At 32.9% G+C, this 24,674-nt stretch overlaps 4 protein-coding genes across 4 annotated transcripts in view; 2 read left to right on the top strand and 2 right to left on the bottom strand.

The window, feature by feature from the left end:
• Positions 1 to 24,674, bottom strand: part of LOC126779219 (chorion class B protein PC10-like) — a 102,877-nt gene that overhangs the window by 40,700 nt on the left and 37,503 nt on the right. The gene's annotated exons all lie outside the window — the stretch shown is intronic.
• On the top strand, positions 934 to 15,007 carry LOC126779200 (barH-like 1 homeobox protein). Its single transcript, XM_050503114.1, has 3 exons — positions 934 to 1,430; positions 13,744 to 13,889; positions 14,471 to 15,007. The coding sequence occupies exons 1-3, from the start codon at positions 1,115 to 1,117 to the stop codon at positions 14,993 to 14,995; spliced, it is 987 nt and encodes a 328-aa protein (XP_050359071.1). The 5' UTR covers positions 934 to 1,114; the 3' UTR covers positions 14,996 to 15,007.
• On the top strand, positions 8,707 to 23,294 carry LOC126779232 (chorion class B protein M2410-like). Its single transcript, XM_050503158.1, has 3 exons — positions 8,707 to 8,711; positions 22,308 to 22,355; positions 22,831 to 23,294. Exons 2-3 carry the CDS (start codon positions 22,308 to 22,310, stop codon positions 23,284 to 23,286), a joined length of 504 nt encoding a protein of 167 aa, XP_050359115.1. The 5' UTR covers positions 8,707 to 8,711; the 3' UTR covers positions 23,287 to 23,294.
• On the bottom strand, positions 17,207 to 18,307 carry LOC126779238 (chorion class CA protein ERA.1-like). Its single transcript, XM_050503164.1, has 2 exons — positions 18,192 to 18,307; positions 17,207 to 17,608 (listed from the first exon to the last, which is right to left on the bottom strand). The coding sequence occupies exons 1-2, from the start codon at positions 18,237 to 18,239 to the stop codon at positions 17,240 to 17,242; spliced, it is 417 nt and encodes a 138-aa protein (XP_050359121.1). The 5' UTR covers positions 18,240 to 18,307; the 3' UTR covers positions 17,207 to 17,239.

Here is a 24,674-nt window from a genome sequence, read left to right as displayed (position 1 = left end):
TATTTTATAGTCTATAGCATGACTATATATTAAGAGTCTTCTTAAGTTTTTTTCTTTAACTTTTTTTTCCTTGTGAGTGTCCAATGAAGTTATTTATTATCATTATTAATTATGCATAAAACGATTATAACTTCTCTCCATATCATTATTTAACATTACAAAAGCGTAAGCTTTATTACTAGGCAAACATAGCCTCGGATGGATTACATCGTTACTATAAATTGATAGCCGACTTACCCGGACAGTAACAATGACATCTAAAAACAAAAGACGACAACCCATTCGAGGCTCATACAAATCCAAATGGAACAAAACACAGCTCAATCAAAACGTAACACAAATCAAAATCAGTTCCAATTACTGCTAACGACGCCAACGTCCATAAACACATTCAATACACTCATTAAGTCACTAGTTAGGATCTTAACCACGTGACGTGTCCAATTAAACGTACCAACAATATAATTATCACAATTAATGGACACGGACATATTTCAAGAGACTCCTTAAATAAATCCCAATTTGATGTATCAAAAGACAGACGCATGAGCATACCAGACACGCCCACCGACTTCCTATTGGTTTATAGCTAATTATATCTTGAAACTGCTGCTTTAAGAGCTATTTGCATCGTTTAACTGTAGATAACCTAAAATAAGCTCTGATACCTTGATTTAGAATTGAAAATTAATTGCAGTGAAATTAAATGCGGCATACAAAATTGTCATCCACATAGACGCCCATTAGTCGAGCTTTTTCATCTTCATTTCGATTAGAATCATTGCCAGATGGTTCGGTGTTAATTGATTTTTTACTTTATTATAATGAGACATAAGGTTTATCTAAAATGGTATTTCAGTGGCATCTTTCAGAAGAGCCAGTTAACGTTTCGTGCGCAGTCGCTCCTGTATTACAATTTGACAAAAATGCGACGTTAGGTTTGGGTTCAGTTTAAATTATTATCTCGTGTGTGACGGCACTAAATTTTGACGAGAAAGTTGTCAAATTATTCAGAAATTTTAGTTCTTCATGTGCGAAGGGTGTGGTGATACGTGTACTCTCGAAAGGTGTATACAAGTAGTTTATAAATAAAGATAAATCAAATAGTCTTAATATGAATTCTGTGAAATCAGAAGCAATGGATGTCAGCGAAACAAATGATGAAACGAAAAATAATAAAACTGAAAATAAATTAGCCTTTTCTATAGATAATTTACTAGCTGATAAATTTGTGGAAAATGATAAGGGTGTAAATGAGAACGCATCGACTTCAGATTGTGATTATTTCAGTGTTTTCAATAAAGAACGTGTTAATATTGAGTCGGATGATGATGATAAAGACAGCAGTGATTCAGAGCAATTGGATGTTGAGAGTTCGACGGCAGATGCGCAGGAGTTTGCAGAGAGTAAATCGTCTGAGTATCAATCAGGTAATATTTTCACAGTCGGGTATTTTTTTTAGAGGTAATAGATTAAAATTTTAGGTATATTTTATATTTCAAAAGTGATTAAAAAGAAATTAATTTTCATGATCATCTGAAAACAATTTAAATAAAAGCATTAAAACAAATAACAGCCTATTGTAATATGTCTGATACCTGTTGATAGGGCTTTGAGAAAGTCTGGATAGGAAGGTACCACCCACTCATCACAAAATCTACAACCAGACAGCAATACTTACTATTGTTGTGTTATGATTAGAAGGGTGAGTGGGCTAGTATAACTAGAGGCAAGTTACATAACATCTTAGTTGAGAACTTGGTTGGTTGGTTGAGAGGTTGGTGGCGCTTTGGTGATATAAGGGATGATTAGTATTTCTTACGGCGCCAATGTTCAATGACGATTGCGATCATGTACCATCAAGTGGTTCATTTTGCTCGTCCGCCTACCTACGTTATTAAAAAAATGAAGCTTAATCCATTATAAATTGACATTTATTAATATGTATTCGCCCTTAATAATTATAAACGTTGTTCAGTGAAATAATTATGCGTCTTTATCTCACGAATGTCAAATCAATAATGACAGAAAGAGAGAAATCAGTTTTCAACGTTACGTTTATAAGTAAGGCCTATATACTCTTATTATTATTTTCCACTAACTAACTTACCATTCACCACAATCTTGGAACTTATACCGTTATATTTCTACAAATAATCAAATAAATATTGTAATGTGACTTACTACATTTTTGATAAATTTTAAGCTCGAGAATTGTAAATGTCTGATTGGAATTGAAGATAAAGCGCAGCTTCATTCGTGTCACAATTCAGAATTGCTATATACCAGTTTACATAGGTCTTTCTTAAAAAATTAAGAATTTTCATAATGTTCAAAACTTTTGTCCCCTTTATCACTGGGTATATATAGTATAGCGATTAACTTCCTCGTTGGTCTAGTGGCTTGATGTAAGGTCGCAGACCCGGGGGTCCTGGGTTCTATTCCCAGGTTGGGCCAGTAAAAAAATATTGGGCTTTTCTGTCAGAAAAATTCTCAGAAAAAAGTTGGAAGTGTATACACTCCTGTGCCTCGGAAAGCACGTAAAGCCGTTCGTCCTGCGCCTGAACCCTTTTCCGGTCGTTTCGGATTGCCGTCCGTCCGATTATGAAAGTTAGGGAATAGAGAGTGCACCTGTGTTTGCGCACACACTTGTGCACTATAATATCTTCTGCGCAGTTGGTTAATCTCTCTTGAGATTGGCCGCCGTGGCCGAAATCGGTCTGAAGAACATTATTATTATATAACGATCAATCACTTTATTAAGCTAATAAACCTCTTTAGTTTCATTTAAATTAACATTTTAATAATCTTTAATAACTAAACTAAGTTCGCCTACTTATATAATCTAATTAGTCTCTTCTTAGGAGTGACGTGAGCGATTGAAGTTTCTGCGCTCATTCTTCATATATATGAGGTTATTCATATATATATATTTAAAAAGCGTGGAGTTACAGTTCGTTGATTTTCATGCGAGATATATAATAATATAAATGTATTTTATTAACATAGATGGCTGTTTAGCTAAACACTGCTTTCGCTCTTTCTGTCATTAATAATTTGACATTCGAAAGAAGAAGACACAGCATTGCTTAAGGAATCACTCGCTAAGTAACGTTTACAAGCCGTTAATTTTTGGGTATGAATAACTAAATTGACTTGTTGTTTCTTCTATAATTTACATTCTGAATCTCTGGTAACTTTAAATATTCTTATAAAATTATGTATCAAAATAGCTTGTAGCTCTACTTAGAGTATATTTTTAAATTGACTTAATTCACTTGGTGGTAGGGCGATGTGCAAGCTCGTCTGGGTAGGTACCATCCACTCATCAAATATTCTAAAGCTAAAGAGTTATACTTAGTATGGCTGCATTCCGGTTTAAAGGATGAGTGAGCCAGTCTAACTACAGACACAAGGGACATAACATCTATTTTCCGAAGATTAGCGGTGGATTGGCGATGTGAGATATGGTTAATATTTTTTACATTGCCAATATCTATTTGCGGTGGTGACCACATACCAGCAGGGGGCCTGCTAGCCCATACACCTATCTATAACAACAGATGTAGACATATTAAGGTTATTAAGTAATATTGTGATAATATCAAACATCGGCATCGGAAGTTGTAAAAGGTAAATTGACAGTAGGATATTTTGCCAGTGCCATAGTTTCTAGAATAAACATATAACAATATACTGACCAATAAAACTTCTCGAGCAATATAAAAAAATCGGCCTTTCGGATCATATTTTGTTCAATAATATTTACTACTCGAATGTTACGGTTTAAGAATTTATTTCTCAAAAAAAGAATACAATTCACTTTAAATACGATTTCGACGAGCCGGTTGGCGTGGTTGGTGGATGCTTGCCTTTGTCTTTCACGTCGAAGGTTGTGGGTTCGATTCCCACCCAGGACAGACATTTGTGTGCATGAACATGTCTGTTTGTCCTGAGTCTGGGTGTAATTATCTATATTAGTATGTATTTACAAAAGAAAAGTAGTATATGTAGTATATCAGTTGTCTGGTTTCCATAGCACAAGCTTTGTACAAGCTTAATTTGGGATCAGATGGCCGTGTGTGAAAAATGTCCCAGGATATTATTATTATTATTATTATTATAAATATTTGAGAAAACAAGACCAACACAATTAAATATTATATATACAACACATGTATATATAATAATTATAATGTTGGTAATTTAGGATTAACTTTTAAGACCTTATCTAAGACAAGCTTGGTTTATCAGGACGTGAATCATTTAATTTTTTTTTGATTGTTTTATTTTTAGGTTTGATGTGTGCGTGTTTTAATTATTTATGTTAGTTTGTCTGTAGTTTATGTTTGTTAGTTAGCTTATGGGTGTCAAGAAAAAAAATGAACATTAATATTTTGTTGTTAATAAATAAATAAACAAATTTGACGGTGGTTCATGTACAGCACAGTAACAGTAACAGCCTGTGAATGTCCCACTGCTGGGCTAAGGCCTCTTTTCCCTTTTTGAGGAGAAGGTATGAAGCTTATTTGTGGTTCATGTACTCACTACAAAATCTATCAGCAAAAGCTCTCAGGATGATATTGGGATTGGCTCAAAACTGAGTGCTATGGAGGTGCACCGTTTGTGCATAGTTTTGGAGCAATCTACTTCGTTTCGATAAACATACCTGACGCATGCAGAAACGAGGCAGCCCCATCAGCATCCAGGGGACCAATTCTACTAACAAATTGTCTCTTTATTGCAATCCAATCGAAACGTGATCGTTGCCGTTTTTCCGTTTTCATATTGTTTAAAATAATTATCGACTATTGCCATAAAAGTTAACAATTACTTATGATTTTGACATAACGCTATATGTTAACATGATATCGGTTCGGTTCAGACTCGAATAAATACAGATGATTCAAAGTTGGATCGGAATTGAATCGGGAACGTATCGTAATCTTTATAAATTAGTAGAATTCGGCTTCTTAATGCGTTATTGCACTAAACGCGCAGGGCGCATTAAAATGGACATAAGTAGTTAAGTGGATAATTTTTGGCTTATTAAATAAAAGTATATTCATTAAGAAACGAAAAAGTCATATTATAAGAAAGAATTTGAAAAACATAGTGGAACTCCTAAAAAACTGTGGAACATGCTGAATGCCTTGGCGAATAATAAATCAAAGCAGAGGTGTGCGCGCTTTTTCAAAGCTTATTGTAAATTCAGTAGAAGTTACTGATTCTAATGAAATATGTAAGATATTTAATAACTATTTTGCCACCATAGGGACATGTTTAGCGAATGAAATTTCTGCAAATTACCATAATAATTATATTCACGCATTACCAGAACCAAATTTACGATACTCACGGATGAATGACTTCGAACCATGTACCGAAAGGGAAATCCTTAACATCATTAACAACCTTGATTCAAATAGTAGTGTCGGTGTGGACGGTGTCAGTACAAAAGTAATCAAATGTGTTAAGGAATTAATAAAAAATCGATTAACAATTCGCTTTAACAAACTTTTACAGGAAGGATCGTTTCCGGACTCACTCAAAATAGCTAAAGTTACACCTATTTATAAATCGGGAACAAGAACAGACCCCGGAAATTATAGACCAATCTCTGTATTGCCAATATTATCAAAAATATTTGACAAAGTTCGACATACCCGGCTACTGAACTACTTAAACTCTATAAATTTCTTCTTTGACCGACAGTACGGGTTTCGGCCTAAAAGTAATACACTCACAGCAACAATTGATCTAGTAACCAAAATTAAACATAATATTGATAAAAAAAACAGTGTAATGGGAGTTTTCATTGATTTAAAAAAGGCCTTTGACACCGTCACTCAAAAATTGCTGTTAAAGAAACTGGAAGTCATTGGTATTGTCGGTAAAGCTTTAAAAATGTTTAAATCGTACCTCGAGAACAGATTACAGATAGTAAAAATTGATAGTAACTTCCAAAGTCCCCCACTACCCATATCCTATGGCGTCACCAGGATCAATACTAGGCCCTCTTCTTAGTCTATATTAATAACATGCATGAACTTGGCTTAAACGTTAATATCACTCACTATGCTGATGACACATGCCTCTTTTACTTTGGTTCGTCAATTCACGACCTAATAGCTCAGGCCCAATACGATCTCGATGCCCTTCATGAGTGGCTTCAGTACAATTTATTGACTATTAACATTTCTAAAACTAGCTTTATACTATTCAAAGCCAAAAAATAAACTAATACCAAATTACACACCTCTCACAATAAATAACAGACCTTTACAAGAAAAAACTCATGAAAGATATCTTGGCATATACATAGATACTTATTTAACATGGAATGTTCACATAAATCACTTAATAAGTAAATTAATCTCACTCCATGCCTCCTTGCGGATTAATGTTCGGTGCATACCACGTAAACTACGTTTCACAATTTATAATTCCCTTATAAAACCACATTTATTATATCTAATCGAAATCTGGGGAAGTGCTGCCGAAACACGATTGGACAAACTACGAGTCCTACAAAATAAAATAATAAAAATGTTATTTAATTTTAAATTTCGAACATCGACTAAAAAAAATTATAGCGAAACTAAATTAATGAGTATAAAACAATTATATAATTACAGCACCTGCACTTTCATACGTAAAACTATTAATAAAAATGTCCATACCGAACTACAATTTAACAGCAGCAAAAAATTTTGAGCGCGCCCCTGCACTCGACGCGCGAGTCTCATTGTTTTGCCTAAAACTCGTACCAAGTTCGGTCAAACCGCAATAACATATGACGGTGCGCGTCTTTATAACAAGATACCCTCAGACATTAAAAATATTGACTCGTTCGATATATTCAAAAAGCGACTGTCTCATTACATTATTACAAAAATATATGTCTGAGTATGTAGAATGGAATAAGAGTAGTTTTTAAATCGTGGTGATGTTTTGTGCGTTATATCAAATTGTGTTTGATGATTTGTGTGTTATTTTCTCCAGTGAAAAATGTAAGTACGACAACGAATGTCTGTTAATTGTTTGTATTTTTTCTTCAATTGTGTTCTCATGTAAATGATGTAATTGTCTTTATGGGAATAAATAATCTTTAAACCTAAACCTGAACTCTTTGTAGTGTATTATATAGCAAAGTTATTTGCAAATCTCATGTTATATATAAATTCAAATTTAGTGTATATCCTAGTCCTTCTTCGATAGGCATAGAAAATACATTCATCGTTCCTTTTTTAAATCGTTGTGAGCAATCAAAAAGAAAAACAATAGCAATGTCATTAAACAATTGAACGACGTTTTTGTGGATTTTCAATAAAAAATATAATAATAATAACATACTTCATATATAATATATTCTTTATTTATTTATCAATTATATTTATTATGCAAGGAATTTATTACACTATTTTTTTTCTTTTTTATTTAGATTAAGTATTATTTGATACTATGTCCAGTCATTTTGAGATATTTATACTTACCATTATGTACTGTGATAAAAAGCTTACCTATTTAAAAAAAAACAGCTAGTGAAAGTAATTATTTGTGGAATGCTGACTGAACTTATTCCGGTCGTGTTGGATTGCCATCGGATTATGAGAGTTAGGGAATAGAGAGTGCATCTGTGTTTGCGCAGACACTTGTGCACTATAATATTTCCTGCGCAGATCGCTAATCTCTCTTGAGATTGGCCGCCGTGACCGAAATCGGTCTGGTGGACATTACATTTGAAATGTAACTTAGTATGTTTAAAGAATAATGAAGAAAATGAAATAAATAATTATGTAAATTTAATTTTAAACCAAAATGTTAAATGGCGGACGAGCATATGGGCCACCTGATGGTAAGTGGTCATCAACGCCCATAAACATTGGCATTGTAAGAAATGTTAACCATCGCTTATATCACCAATGCGCCACCAACCTTGGGAACTAAGATGTTATGTCCCTTGTGCCTGTAATGAAACCCTTCAAACCGGAATACAACAATACCAAGTACTGCTGTTTTGCGGTAGAATATCTGATGAGTGGGTGGTACCTACCCAGACGAGCTTGCACAAAGCTCTACCACCAGTATTTTATAGATTATTGTTTTTGAGGTTCTTTAGTTTTAGGGTTTAGTAAAGTTTGCATTAATTTATTTAGTGTGACGAGCCGGTTCGCGTGGTTGGTAGATACTTACCTTTCACGCCAAAGGTTATGGATTCGATTCCCACCCAGGACAGACATTTGTGTGCATGAACATGTCTGTTTGTCCTGAGTCTGGATATAATTATCTATATAAGTATTTATTTGCAAAAAGAAAAGTAGTATATGTAGTATATTATAAGTTGTTTGGTTTCCATAGCACAAGCTCTGCTTAGTTTAGGATCAGATAGCCGTGTGTGAATAATGTCCGAGGATATTATTATTATTAGTATCCTTATTTATAGTTTCATTATACCCATGGGCTGTATGTAGCATGTTCACGTAGCATACTATATATTCATTTATCTTTAATTACTAGAATAATAATAATCGCGTAACTATCATACATACGAAAGGTTTTGTTTGTTGTGAACATTTGTTAATTCTTCATGGCTTATCACAGCTAAAATATGACACAATTATTATATTTCTGCCATTTTATCCCGTTTAACTGTATTTTTGATTAAAGCGCGGGCGAAATCAAGGGCCCAGCGCTAGTATACAATCAAAGTCAAATCACACAGCACATTAAGATGAAATGTATTTTACAAAAAGGGTGCAGTGATTAGCTGATTGGACATTTTACTTAAAATAAATGTAAATAAAATAAATTTATTGTGTATCTATGTGTTAATTTTACAGATATTGTGACAATTTGAGGAAAAAATATATGAGTTTGCATGTTTCGAAAATTTCTTATTCTATTCTTTATCTAAAATTGAAATCGCAAACGCTTCCAAAAACAGAGCAGAAGAAAAAAAAACTGATTTAATTTTTCTTTACCTATTTATAATTTATATATTACAGAATATTCAAATCCAACATGTAGTTTCAGAAGCGCGTACAATTAATAAATATATAAATATAAACGAATACATAAATAAAAATAAATATATAAATAATAAACATAAATAAAAAACCAAAGGATATGCAAGCTGCCATTACAAATTTGAAACAAAAAAATTCTCACTAGTACACGAGAAGAGATATTACGTTTTTTTTTAAACAAACGATACTGTTTGCTTTTGAAGATAGTTTTACAAATTAATCATTGAAATGTGAGTAAATGTAAAATGACTAGCAATAATTCATCCCGTTTGTTAAAAAAGTCTCAACTTCGCGCCTTCTCGGCCCATTGACGTTTACGCTATGCTTTTGAGCCGCCATATCTATTTTTGGCGGCAATTATATTTTAATTTTGATAGCTTAGATTTATTATGTATTTAATGTTAATATAAATAAATATTTTTATTATGATCTATTTTTTGTTAAATTATGCTATGTGTTTATAGATAGCTTTTACGATAACTCATTAATTAATTAATTCAATCATCGATGGCTTTGATTTAGATGTACCGAGCTAAGTATGAACATAATGTTGCTATATAAAAAAAAAGTAAAAAATAAATGATGTAATTATATTTTAATAATTAACGAAATTATAATTATTAACTAAAAAATACTAAAACAATTAAATTATAGTTAACCGAGGAAGTGTGCTGAATCGAAGCGGACGAGCCATATCGTCACCTAACAACTATTTTCAATAAACACCTTCGACTCTGAGTAATTAGTGGTAATATATCAACATGTCGCCCGGACGCCATCTTGAAGCGTTTCCCGCGCTAATGAGCGCGCGAAAATAAGTGTCATTCGAGTTTTTAAATGCCTTATTGCTTACGAATAAGGTTTAATTTTGTTTGTCTGCAGCTACGGATGTTTTAGTTTTTGCTCGTGGGTTTGTCTTTAACAAAGTAATAGGTTAAAGTTTTTTAAACGGTTAGTTTATTTATAATTATTAAAAATAAGTTTGTTTTCTTTTCATTTTGTAAAATTTTGAATATGAGTAATATTTTTTTCTATGAAAATACAATAATCTACATCAAATCTTTAAAACGATGATAATTAATTATATTTCGATAATTGATTCGATTTCCATTGTTTCCCGACATAATTCAAACATATTATAATTATTATAATAAGTGTAGTTTGTTTGATTAAAAAAAAATATTTTATGTGTGTATTCTCTGAAAAATAAAACTTTTATGTCTATAATAATCTCCATCACAATCTTTCAGTAACCCTCTTTTTTGTATAATGCTGGGAACCCGTCAAAAATATCAAGCTAGTCCAACTTTTGCGATGGCCGTCCTCAGCAGTGGGCTGCGGTAACATAGAATCGCACGTCCCACTATGCTGATCAGAGATATACTCGGAGCGACTTGTATGTCACCACCATTGCATCAGCCGTTCACTATGGCCGGCAAGAGTACCGACCATGCCTAGTGCTCACTACTGATAACCGCCGTTCCTAAAGACAATCCTCGTTGTGAATGTTACTGGTAACACTCCGAACCTTCTAGTCAGTTCTTCCTATTTCCATTGTTAAGATATGGTAACTCTTTTCTACTCTACCGCGACCACGCGGCATGTAATAATAAAATGACATCAAATAAATTTCCTAAAACATTCTACATACAGACGCGACTCTGTTATTTTATTATATATGTATGTTTGTCGGGCAGACGATTTATTGCTTGTACGAGGATCGTTAAGGAATTACGGAAAGCATAAGGAGTTGTATTTCACTTTTTAATGATTTAATGTGAGTCAGTGTCAAATTAAACGTTTTTAATGTTTGCTAGAGTTGAAAAATAATATTATTCGGTTGTGGCAACATTTTACGGACATGTGTCCGTAACTCATCAGCTTGTAAGGTGAATCTTGACTTTTGTTATATATGCGATATTGAGTTTGTTTATTAAGCTTTCAAGTCTTGTATATTTAACCGATCGTGCAAGCTCGTCTGGGTAGGTACCAACCATTTATCACATATCCTACCGCAAACTACTACTACTACAATAAAGTATTGCTGTATTCCGGTTCATGGTTCATATTTCTTATCTATGGATGGTGGTGACCGTTTATCGTCAGATGGCCCATTTGTCCTATTTTATAATAAAAAAGAGTTTATACAATGGCTTCAGATCCACATCACATTGAGGAATGTGATGACCATAATTTGACCATTTGATTGACCATAATACAAAAATAAACGCAATGACATACGCACGCATAATTGTAAAATGTAAATTGATTGAGAGGAATTATTCACGGACATTTATACACTGTGCTAAGCAACTTCATTAGCCGACAGTAAAAAAGGATGTCATTTGTTCGATCACATTGAAGTTTTTTTAAATAAACTCGAGTAAAGGGTAAAGATATAAAAAAATGACTTTGTTTTTTTAATGTAAATAATTTCTGTAGAAGATTTTTTTAATTTTTCTTTGTAATAAATACATTATAAAGCATATAATTAAATATAATATTTTCGGAAACAATGTCTGCCATCTGGGTTTTTCTGCTGAACGATATTTGTTTATAGCCCATTCTAATCACAGAAGGGGTATAGACAAATAAACAACTTTGACTTTTAATTGATGTTATATTATTGATATCTTGAATAATCTATGGTAGTCCTTATTAATTCGCGCATTTTTAAAATTAAAGTAAATATGAGTAGTTATGAGGAATAGTGTTCTATTATAAATAGATTATATTTACTGGTGGTAGAGCTTTGTGCAAGCTCGTCTGGGTAAGTACCACCCCCTCATCAGATTTTCTACCGCGATTCAGTAGTATTTGGTATTGTTGTGTTCGGGTTTGAAGGGTGTGTGAGCCAGTGTAATTACAGACACAAGGTACATAACATCTTAGTTCCCAAGGTTGGTGGCGCATTGGTGATGTAAACGATGGTTAACATTTCTTACAATGTCAATGTCTATGGACGTTGGTGACAACTGGCGGGTGACCCATATGCTCGTCCGCCTTCCTATTCTATAAAAATAAATTAAAAAATAAGTCGTATTGAATACGAACTGTTTCAAATGCATTGCAGTTGCAACTGTTTGCGATTGAATTAGCTAATGGCTTGTTTATCTTTACTCCTTTTCGATTGGAATATGATATACATTACTATGTAAACGATATTACTAACTGAATATATTTCTATCTCACTCATATTGTTTGGGTTAAAAAGGATAGGAAAAGTATAAGTCGTGTCAAAGTGTTTTGAGATTTTATAAAACAGAGTGAATATCAATATTGTTCAAATTGTTTTACTTAACTCTAAACACAGTGTAACTGGATTCGAGAATGAATATAAATATATCAACAATTAATACGACAGGTAAAACAGCTTGAAGACATTTTTCTTTTTTATTTGTAGATTATAAATGTAATAACATGCGGTAACTGAAACCGGAATAAACCGATAAACTTATGTTTTAAAAGTGTCAAGCCATTTTGCTTATTACTTTTTTCTTACTTAATTAGTCATGGTTTGTTTGTTTTCATTGATTATTTGCTGACCGTTTACTACTACATACGCAAAACGCCTCCTTTATAAACGCGAATTGAATGTAATTTTAATTTTATTTGTAACGTCAATGTGTATTTTTCTACGACTGTACTATTTTCTAATCCCAACATAGCTGAGATTATGAAACAGATACAAAATAGAATAAATAACGTAAAGTTCAATCTGTGGACGGTCTAAAGCATTTGTAAAGCAATTAATGTCAAAACATCGTCAGCTGTCAACAGCTAATGTCTTTGTTTCGCGCCACTTTTACATAAGTCATTATGATGACAGATAAAAAAATAACATTAGTAATTCTTATTCAAAAACGTTAGACACAAGAAGCAATTTCGAACGCTCTCAAATTTAAAAATCAAAGCGATAATATTGTCAATGACCGTTTGACACAGTTCCTTCAATAACACGCTTGCTTCTGTAATAGAATTTTACAGCTTTTTAATGAGCTCCGACCACTTACTAAATTTCAATAGTGAGACAGTTTCTTTTCATCTTTATTTTTTTCCACGCTGGTGAATAATTACAGGGGAGAGAGATTTAACTAACAAGAGTCGGGAGGCGCAGAGATTTATCTTTTCGTAACAAATTTAGAAAATGAGACATCAGAGCGCTGTTAGTGTGAGTTCGAATTATTTTATTTGTTAGCAACTGAACGTCATGGAACCAATTCAAACGGCTAATTTGAAGCGCGCCGCTTTCAAACTTCGAACGCAGAATCAGATACTTTATCGTTGACAGATCGTAAATAAATTAGCGCGCAATTTTCTTGAGTTCTTTTTCTGATTATTGCACAAATTAAAAAAATGTTTTTCTCTAATAAATTTGTCTTAAGGATAAAATATTCTTCGCTTTATTATGTTGTCGAAATAAAATGCCTTAGAATCAAAATAGTTCTTATATATCACAGTATATAAATAACAGTTTTTTTTATAATATCCTGTTTATTCGGGACGATGTATAGCAAGGATTGGTTTAATTGAAACTTATCCACTTAATTATCTACATAAATGGCCTCTGTACTGTTTTTGGCTAATTTGCTCGTCCTAACTTTTTTTTAATATAAAAACAACGATTAACAAAAAATGTCTTATGATGTTATTTTAGCTAGTACAAACAATTTTAGCCTTTAAGTTATTTGAAGTATTTGTATATTTTTTCCAGCTTCGTGTTCTCGTGGTAAGAGAGCTCGGACGGCATTCAGTGCGCAGCAGATCAAGAGCTTAGAAGCTGAATTTGAGAAGAATAGATACTTATCTGTCGCCGCTAGAGGGCGCTTAGCTCGACAGTTGAGACTTACAGAAACACAGGTACATAAGATAAATTATTATAATAATAAATTATTATTTGTATTTATATAAATTAAAAAAAATATATAATAATACCATATACTTCAAAAATATTGTACCATAATATTTGAATTCTGAGTTTATGAACATGAAATCATATGATATATATTATACCTATATTTAGCATCCTGAAGTGTAACTGATTTTTACAAAAACCTTCGAATTGGTCTTTTTAAAAATAGAACACCAAATCATAAGTAACTCACTCAATTCCTCTTAAAAATCCAAATAACACATTTGAACACATTCAACAAATCACAAGTCGCGCCAGTAATTATTTAATTACCTACATAACAAAATGGCAGCTTTTTGGCGTGCGCCTTTTTATTTACAACGCTGTTGTATGGATCAAGCAATCTCCTATAAATCATATATATTAATTAATATTGAGATTATGTTGTAACTTTTTTTACAGATTAGTATTTACATTTTTTATATTTTTTTATTTATATGACTACTATTCATTATAAGAACTTTTTTCAATTTTTTTTTAACGTTTTATATTCAATTAAAACGACATATGTAACTTTTTTGTATTTCAGATAAAAATTTGGTTTCAAAACCGCCGAACAAAATGGAAACGAAAATACACTAACGATGTAGAAATACTAGCTCAACAATACTACAATAGCCTAGGTATTATTTCACCTAGGCCTATGTTCGTTGGTGATCGGCTATGGATCTTCAACTACCCAAACAGACTACAGCCTACCCAACAACAACAGTGGGCGAAATCCCTCAACACTATAGCAAATGTACAACAAAATCCAATTATAGACAGAACAATGTTCAGAAATATACCGAAACCGGATATACCATTTCTATTGCCACCTCAGTATCCTAATGATCGCGTGTTTTTAAATATGGAACGAAATGTCAGTTTGACAGGAAACGTCAAAGTTCCCGCGCAAAATCGCCTCGTCTCAGTTCCAAGGGAGGTGTACAGCAATATGGCGACCGCTCAGAGGAGTTTAGATATGTACAAAAATAATATTTTAAGCCACAGTCCAAACCAAGATACTAACGTTGATCATTTAAGACGTTTGGAAGAAAATTTTAGCATTTAAGAATTAGTTATTATGTTAAAGTATTTCGTTTTATAGTGATTTATTTAAATAAATTGTATTTAATTGATATTTGATTTATTTTCTTTACTTATTTACTTACTTATACGATTTATATATTCTAATCGAAGAAGAAGTCAAAGATAAAAATATCTTAGATTTATGTATTACATACGATTTGCTATAATAGCTGTGCTGTATTATGCACTACAAACAGTTCCGTAACAGCCTGTGAATGTCCCACTGCTGGGCTAAAGGCCTCCTCTCCTCTTTTTGAGGAGAAGGTTTGGAGCTTATTCCACCACGCTGCTCCAATGCGGGTTGGTGGAATACACATGTGGCAGAATTTCAGTGAAATTAGACACATGCAGGTTTCCTCACGATGTTTTCCTTCACCGTAAAGCACGAGATGAATTATAATCACAAATTAAGCACATGAAAATTCAGTGGTGCTTGCCCGGGTTTGAACCCACGATCATCAGTTAAGATTCACGCGTTCTTACCACTGGGCCATCTCGGCTCATACTACAAACAGTTCGTGGTTTATTTACTTTTTTTAGAACACAACACTATTACACAACTACGTATAACGTCCGTACGCCAATGTCTAAGGGTGTTGGTGACCACTTACCATCAGGTGGCCCATATGCTCGTCCGATTCCTATTATATAAAAAAAAACACTAATTTTACGCCCAGTTCCTAGTTTTCAAATTTCGCGGTAATTTTAAAAGCTATTTTATTGAATATTAATCATCAAATTATTCATGATTTCGACCAATGATATCGCGTTAATTATAATATAATGTCCTGGGACATTTTTCACACACGGCCATCTGATCCCAAATTAAGCTTGTACAAAGCTTGTGCTATGGTAACCAGACAACTGATATACTACATATACTACTTTTCTTTTGTAAATACATACTTATATAGAAAATTTACACCCAGACTCAGGACAAACAGTCATGTTCATGCACACAAATGTCTGTCCTGGGTGGGAATCGAACCCACAACCTTCGGCGTGAATAGGCAAGTATCTACCAACCACGCCAACCGGCTCGTCAAATTTGCTCGTCGAATATTAATTCGACGTCAAAGTTGTTTATCGTATATACTCCTCTCGTGGTTGGATATGCCATGGTTTTTATTCGTTAACAATGTTGATAGTAATGTCAATCAATGATCAAAACCACCCATAGACATTGACACTTTGAGAAATATTAACAATTCTTTACATAGCCAATGCGCCACAAACCTCGGGAACTGAGATGTTATATAATAATAATATCCTGGGACATTTTTCACAAACGGCCATCTGATCCCAAATTAAGCTTGTACAGAGCTTGTACTATGAAACCAGACAACTGATATACTACATATACTATTTTTCTTTTGTAATAAATATAAATATCTGTCCTGGGTGGAAATCGAACCCACAACCTTCGGCGTAAAAAGCAAGCATCCACCAACCACGCCAACCGGCTCGTCACTCGTCGTTATATACATTGTCGATACACCTTTTTTATATATTAATGATAGTGATTGTAAAATGAATATTTAAAAATGGTGTGTAATGTTCAATATTGGGCAACACTTATCATGTTAACACAATAAACTCTTGCAAGTTCAAGACGACCTCGGCTTTTGTCACGTTTACTTTTATTACGTAACAACTAGCTTGGAGTGGATTTACCCTAACTTTGTATTATGTATGTATATAATTTATTGGTGGTAGGGCTTTGTGCAAGCTCGACTGGGTAGGTACCACCTACTCATAAGATATTGTTGCGCAAAACAGCAGTACTTGGCATTTTAGTATTGGTGACCACTTACCATCAGGTGGCCCATATGCTCGTCCTCCGTTCGTACTATAAAATAATTAAATCCAAAAGCGGACATAAGCAAATTGTATACCACACCATTATGAAATAATATAATATTTTCAGTTTAAAAGCATTTTTGTTAGTAGAAATGTGAAAGCGACAGATTTAAAACAAACAACGTTTGTAGAAAATATTTTATATTGGTAACACTATATGAACTAATTATTTTATTAGAAACATAAATTATACATCTTATCTTCAAGTTTTGAAACGATGATCAATGTTTAATTAATCTTTTTACTTTCTAAACTGTGATTGGTTGGCAGCCGATGACGTAATAGGAATATCCAATGAGCGTTCAGTATTTAAATTAGTAAATCAGATTTTGAGAATCGTTTCAAAAATTGAAGGTTATTATGTTTATCAGTAGTAATATCCTGGAGCTCCACATCCACAGCCGCAACTGCCAGCAATACTAACAGTACCGATAGCTGGCAGATCACCAGCGAAGCGCACAGCACCAAGGATCGGGACTTGTCCAGCAACCAGTGTTGTACCGGCGACTGGCATTTCACCAGCAACAGCAACGTCACCAACACCAGAACCACCATACCCGCCAACAGCCAGAGGAGCTTCAAGAGCTGGAGCTATTCCTGGATAACCGGGCGCAATGCCCGCTGGTCCTGCGAAACCTGGAGCGATGCCAGGTCCAATGCCGATTCCAGGTCCATACCCAAGACCGTAACCATTAGGGAATGTTCCCGCTGGTCCAAGGCATTGACTGTAGGCATTCTGGAAAGGAATTATTATAATAATTATGTAAATCTGACAGGAATGACTTACAAACAACTTAATCAGTTACAAGCTTAACCAACACTTATTGTGACTTAATTGTTAAACTTATTTAATATTTACGTATACTAGCTTACTGGTTCAAGTTATATAATCATTAATGATAATTTCTAATAAACAATATGGTTTTTTTTACTTTTAAATATACGAAACTAGTTTTTTTCTTTGATGTCCGATGACTTTAAATGTCAATCTACTCTACGAGTGAAGTTATTTCATTTAATAACAGCTTAGTATATAATTGTGTATATATATGTATATTTACAAAGAAATGTACAACCAAATTCAAACATTTTATGGCTATCCTCGGAGAATCATTCAAATTCAAGGAGAATATTACGTAGAATTATGGCAACCCAAGTTGACAATTCGAATAACGTGTACGATTATCGTTTAGAAAAAAACATACAATAACAAAACGTCATCGTTTAATTGTATGTTAAGATAATTTTGCCATATACGCTAATTAGCAAAACACAAAGCAAAGCGAATTCTCTGAAAATAATTGACACACAATTTTTACCTGAATCAAGCAAATTACGGAAATCAACAAAACGCACAAGTTATTCATTTCGTATATCGTTATCCGAACTGAAATGATGGAACGATCACAACTTTACACTTTATATACCATATCTGTTTTGAAAATGTCGTTTTCATAAGAATAACGGATATTCTGTTGAAAACGATATCTCTGGCACGAGGCATCTTGCGTATTTCTTATCATCTTGGTTTGTATCACGTATTTTTACATAACGTATTCTATCATTTCTGATTTTTATTAAAATTGCTCGCTTATAAAATCGGCAAAATCGCCACTTTGTCATTTTATGTCTGTACAGTCTTTATAATTATATTATATAAATTAAAATGATTGCAAAAACCGTTAATGTTCTATGTGGTCAAATATTCATTTTCCAGGTATATAATTATTAATATGGACCCATATATTAAGTTAGTTTAGGCCTCGGAAAACACGTAAAGTGTATCCTGTTAGGGAATAGAGAGTGCACCTGTGTCTGCGCACGTTTGTGCACTATAATACTGTCTGCGCAAATGGCTAATCTCTCTTGACACAGCCTGTAAATTTTCTACTTCTGTGCTAAGGCCTCCATTTCCTTTTAAGGAGGTTTTGGAGTTTAATCTATCACGCAGATTTGATTTTACATTGTGGGTACATATGTAGTAGATGTTCATACATGTTTCCTCACGATGTTTTCCTTAAAATTGATTATAAATGCATACTTTGGTTGACATTTACATGTTCTAATTTTGAATGTTCTTTATTTTAAATGTTCTGAGCAAAATTGGCTTATATTTAATTATAATATATTATATATGTATTCCAGTATATTATATTTATCTAATACATACATACTGCATTAGTGTGGAGGTACACTTATGAACGTCGTGTTCTTTGCCAAATCGTTGTCTGGAAGAGATCGCATTATTAGCAACTAATTTTCACCCGTGACTTCTCCCTTGTTTTAGGGGGACATGAGCAGGTGTTAGGTATAAACAAAGTACCCTATGTCTTTGCCTCGTACCAAACTCAAAACAGACGGACAGAGTTAAAATATTAGTAAAGAAATATAGATAAGACCACCTTTGTTGTAATTGCTTCAAAGAGGTGTACAATAAAGACTTGATTTGTTTATTAAGAAAACGAAACAATATTTTGTTTTCGACTTATTTAATTGGTATTATTTTTTCTAGCTTGTAACAAGTCAATATATTGGATCACCATATTACAATGGTTACTGGTTACAACGGTTTAATTTCACAAATAATTGATTTATTAATCACGTTTATCTAAATATACCGGTTAGGTTAGAGCATAAAATAAACTTCAACTCTAATAATCAGCAAATATGTAAAACTTGCGAATGTTCTAAATGAAAAAATTTAAAAAAAATTTAACTTCAGTGCTATTCTATAAGAACTCACTTCATTACTCACCCGTAAATGTTGACAACCGACTTATGGTGATATACTACTTAGATGCGTGTATTCTTGTTATGTTATAATTATTATGGTTAATGTCACATGTCACTTTTTTTTATTTCACGAACATTTTCTGCCGGGAGCTTAGAGTTTGTTCTTATAGAATAGTCCTATTGTACTTCTAAGATGCCCATCTCTATTTCGTACGGGTACAATTCATAAAAATTTACACATCCCTTTTAAAGTTAAAACTATGCTTACGTATGCTTAAAATAAACCTATGTTCCAAATTTCAGCTTTCTAGATTCAGTAGTTTTGGCTGTGCATTGATGGTAAGACAGAATAAGAAATGATAAAACAAACGATTTTTTAAGGCTACGACTTTACATTACCTGCCGTCGAATTACCTGAAAAACCCCCCCTGGGTTACACAACTTTTCCTTTTAAAGGAGTTTTTTTAATTTTTAGTTTTAAGAAAATTATCCTGATTTTATGGATTAAAATTAATAATAAATCCAAAAAACTGGAGGGGGTCCCCTAAAAGGGAAAGTGGCTTCCTCTATGGAAAGGGGGGACGACCCCCTTTAATCAGAAAAAAATAGGGGGATTGATTTAGAGGGATTTCTGTTTCTATTTTGAGACTGCAACGTCTCCGGCGCTGCGGGAAGAGCAGCCTCTAGGCCCTTGCAAAACAAATCGCAGGCATCCCTACGCGCCTCCGGCTCTATAAAAACACTCTAGGGGTAAGACAGACTCGTACCAGATGGAGTCGGAGTCAATCGATTCAGTTCTTTGACATAAGTTGAACTGACCTGTTTTATTTGTTACCTGTCCTAATAGGTACTATTAAAATGGCGTCAGTTTTGCGTTTTGTTCCACAAGCCAGCAAAAGACGGTAAACACTACACATTTTAATTTTAATATCTTGTAATGCTAAATAATGGTGTAATTTACTATATATTAACTGTTAAATATATGTGTGCATGAAATGAGTACAAAATATAAGTATTTACTTAAATTTATATAAAATAAAATGTTACCTAAAGTGTCCGTAGGTAAAACGAAACGTTATAATATGTCAAAGTTACTACCGGATTGACATAAATATTGCAAAAATAATTGATTTTCAATATTTTTTTCGAGCATATGGGCCACCTGATGGTAAGTGGTCACCAACGCTCTTAGACATTGGCATTGTAAGAAATGTCAACCATCGCTTACATATCCAATGCGCCACCAACCTTGGGAACTAAGATTTTATGTCCCTTGTGCCTGTAATTACACTGGCTCACTCACCCTTCAAACCGGAACACAACAATATCAAGTATTGCTGTTTTGCGGTAGAATATCTGATGAGTGGGTGGTACCTACCCAGACGAGCTTGCACAAAGCCCTACCACCAGTGAATTATAATAATGTAACCTTTCTGTAAAAAAATATCAACCCCCAACTCGACGGCAGGTAACGGCTTAGCCAATTAATTATTTTGCTCTCTTACATTTTTTATGAGTATAACATTATTTTATAGCCATAGTAGATACTCAAAGCTGTCTTATTCTTCCAGTGTTTTATCTCTATCTGACATAATTGATTTGACATTCAAAAGAAATAGACAAAGCATTGTTTAACCAATACCCGCTAAACTATGTTTATAAGTAATGTCAATCAATCAACCAATCAACAGCCAATCGTTGTCCACTGCTGAACATAGGCCTCTCCCAAGGTGCGCCAAAGCTCCCTGTCCTCCGCCTTCCGCACCAACTGGATGCGTAGCTTTGGCGTATGTATGTATAGATAAATAATAAATTAATAGCTTATTTCTTCTTCTAGCATGTATTTTAGCTAATTAGTTACAAAATATACTTTCAATAACTCTTGTCAACAAGACAAGACAAATAAAAATTAAAAAAAAAAACTTTATTCGAAAACGTTCTCACAATCAGCTTTGTTCTCTTTTTAAAATTTTAATTAAAAGCTACTACCGGAATGTAGATTCTACCGAAATATAAACTATAACAGTGTTAAAATCACAAATTTTGAGGTTTTAATTGATATGATAAGGAATACAAATATCAAAAGTAATAACTCGTACATAATGTCAAGTCGAACAAGTCGACCGAAGAACGATTTGTTTTTTTATTTTTATTTAAAGTGACTACTAAGTATTCGTGATATTTAAAATGATCATGACTTTAATACAAATAAATATTTGTTTTTTATATTTTTAAAATTGAAAGAATAAAATAGAAGCTGCCGGTAACCACAAAATACAACCAGAGGCTCATTGAATTGATTCCCATTACCATTAGTAAAGGTATTTCTTATTTATCTTTTTGTATTAAAAATCGGTAAATTAAATATAACGGGTACCATTTTGCCCTTTGCAGGCCTAAAGAAAAAAAACATATTTTTAAATAAAGAATCATTCAAATTATGAGTAAGCAAACAATATATTTTGATACTATAATAACAAAGAATCAATATTTGTAATACAAAATAAAATATCTTAAATATATGATATACACACTGATAAAATACAAGTAATATTATTACATCGAATTGCATTAATATTGTGCATATCAACTGATTTATCTTTTACGTAATATATTTTATCGCTTTGAATTTTAGTATAAAATCATTAATTAATTAAAATTATATCAATCACTTTTGTGGCTTTGTGATACATACAATCAAGATGAACCATCAATTATTATTTATCTGTGCATCTGTCATGGTATTCCAGGTAAGAAAATGAACTTATGATACGTTATCCGTATCGCGTTGATTTTTTTAATTTAAAGTAGTAAGGACCTTATGGTACGGGGTCGTTACCGCCTGTAGATATTGGAACTGTAATTAATATTAACCATTCCTTACGTCCATTACATTCCAATCGCCAATGCAACATTAACTGGAAACTCATAAGTATATCTCGTGCATTAAGCTTAACTAAGTATTGCTGTATGACGGAATATAAATGATGCGTGAGTGTTATCTACTCAGACGGCCCAATTGATAATTGTTAAATGTTATATTTTAATTCCACAGTTTAAAAAATATTTTATATCATGTCACAATCTGTCCGAAAAACAAAAATTGAAATAAAAACGGTTATATCAAAATTGAGGACTAAGTTTAAACAAAAATAAAATTATAATATATTTAAGGCAATTTTAATATAGTATTGTCATACTAATTATCAAATACTTTGTCCACAGATTATATCAGGTCAGTATATTGGTCAAGGTGTATATGGCAACAATTATTATCCGAATGCTGTTGCTGCTGAAATTAATTATGCCAATAACATGGCATACGGTCCTCTAGCTTCTGAAGTCATACCTGAAGTCGGAAGATCATTTAACGGCGGTGGATTAAAAGTAACTAGCTATTCACCAATCTCTCCAACTGGTGTAACCGTTGAATCTGATAATTTGATGATGGAAGGCCCCTTGGCCGTGAGCGGTCGATTGCCATTCTCAGGAGTTGTGTCCTTAGAGGGACCTTTGCCAGCAGCTGGTCACGGTGCTGTTGCGTACGCTTGTGGTGACGGTAATGTTGGCATCGTGAGTGAAACTATAGAAAATGGCTACGGACCAGGATATGCTAATGGCTTTGGTGCCGCTGGATTACCTGGCTATAACGGAGTTGGAAATGTACTAAATAGACTTTAAGCCTATTGCTAAATGTAATTGTTCTTTAATGTTTTAAGAAAAAGTATTTATTTTTAAATTTGTTAATTCGTTGTAATAATAATAAATAAAAATGTTAAATTATACTGCTTTTGAATTTAATATACCAAATCCCTCATCTCTTTTCGCGCCTTAATTTTCTCTTTAATCATCAATACATGTGAATATAGACTGAAATAAAGTTATGTATATCAAAATTATTTAGTTTATATATATGACGAAATAACAATTATTATTTTTTGCTTAATTAAGGAGACATCATTGTTATAGAGACCAATATGGAGAAATTCTTAAGCTGATGTCAAAGATTGTGACATTTTCTATTTGAACTATTGAATGAATACTCTATTTGAGTATTATATTAACATTAAACAATTTTAAGCTGGTCTGAAATAAGACATAGTTATATAAAATATAATATTTTTATATATAATGTAATGTTAATATACAATATAGTGGTGTTTATTCTCCGATATAATCTTAATACCAAAAATAATTAATTTCTTAGTTCCTCCATTCTTTTTAAAAACCGCTACCATGACAGTTGTCTCTCTTCCTTAATGACAGTTAATGGCCAGATGTAATTTTATTATAAGTCATATCCAACCGATCGATATAGGCAATCAATAAAGTGCTAACACAATAATAAAATTTTATAATATATGGTAATAAAATTATTTATCAATCGAAAGGTGCCATGGAAGTTTAACAAAAAATTACAAAAAAAGCGAAATTAAAAAATCTAAATCTTATATAAATAATTCTCAATACAAGTTTAAATAGGTGATAAAAAAACTGTGGAAAAGTATTTATTGATTTCCAAGCAAGTAATTTTGTATTCAATTAACGTTATTAACTCAATAATTTAACCGGAAACCGATTCAAAAGTGCTTGTAAGGAGCTCTAGCAAAATGTGTCAATACCAGTGCGTATGAGTTGAACAAGCGTTTCATTTATTATACTTTCATGTATTGCTAAAATGATTGCCGATATGCTCAAGCACTGGTTACCCGCACTTTGATCGAAGTGTTATTTTTTTTTTTTTTATAGTAAAGGAAGGCGGACGAGCATATGGGCCACCTGATGGTAAGTGGTCACCAACGCTCTTAGACATTGGCATTGTAAGAAATGATGATATTATAAATGATCATCATATATATTATATATGATGCCGAGATGGCCTAGTGGTAGAACGCGTGAATCTTAACCGATGATCGTGGGTTCAAACCCGGGCAAGCACCACTGAATTTTCATGTGCTTAATTTGTGTTTATCATTCATCTTGTGCTTGACGGTGAAGAAAAAAATCGCGAGAAAACCTGTATGAGACTGATTGCATTGAAGTTCTGCCACATGTGTATTCTACCAACA

Source organism: Nymphalis io, chromosome 28 (genome assembly GCF_905147045.1).
Source record: "Nymphalis io chromosome 28, ilAglIoxx1.1, whole genome shotgun sequence".
Taxonomy (NCBI): Eukaryota; Metazoa; Arthropoda; class Insecta; order Lepidoptera; family Nymphalidae; genus Nymphalis; species Nymphalis io.
Note: the sequence above shows the minus strand (reverse complement) of the source record. Positions and strands in the feature narration are given on the sequence as shown.

Coding starts and splice junctions, on each gene's coding strand:
- LOC126779200 (XM_050503114.1), top strand. CDS start 1,115: ATGAATTCTGTGAAATCAGAAGCAATGGATGTCAGCGAAACAAATGAT. Junction 1,431..13,743: donor ATCGTCTGAGTATCAATCAG/GTAATATTTTCA, acceptor TATTTTTTCCAG/CTTCGTGTTCTCGTGGTAAG. Junction 13,890..14,470: donor TGAGACTTACAGAAACACAG/GTACATAAGATA, acceptor TTTGTATTTCAG/ATAAAAATTTGGTTTCAAAA.
- LOC126779238 (XM_050503164.1), bottom strand. CDS start 18,239: ATGAATAACTTGTGCGTTTTGTTGATTTCCGTAATTTGCTTGATTCAG. Junction 17,609..18,191: donor CCGTAATTTGCTTGATTCAG/GTAAAAATTGTG, acceptor ATTCCTTTCCAG/AATGCCTACAGTCAATGCCT.
- LOC126779232 (XM_050503158.1), top strand. CDS start 22,308: ATGAACCATCAATTATTATTTATCTGTGCATCTGTCATGGTATTCCAG. Junction 22,356..22,830: donor CATCTGTCATGGTATTCCAG/GTAAGAAAATGA, acceptor CTTTGTCCACAG/ATTATATCAGGTCAGTATAT.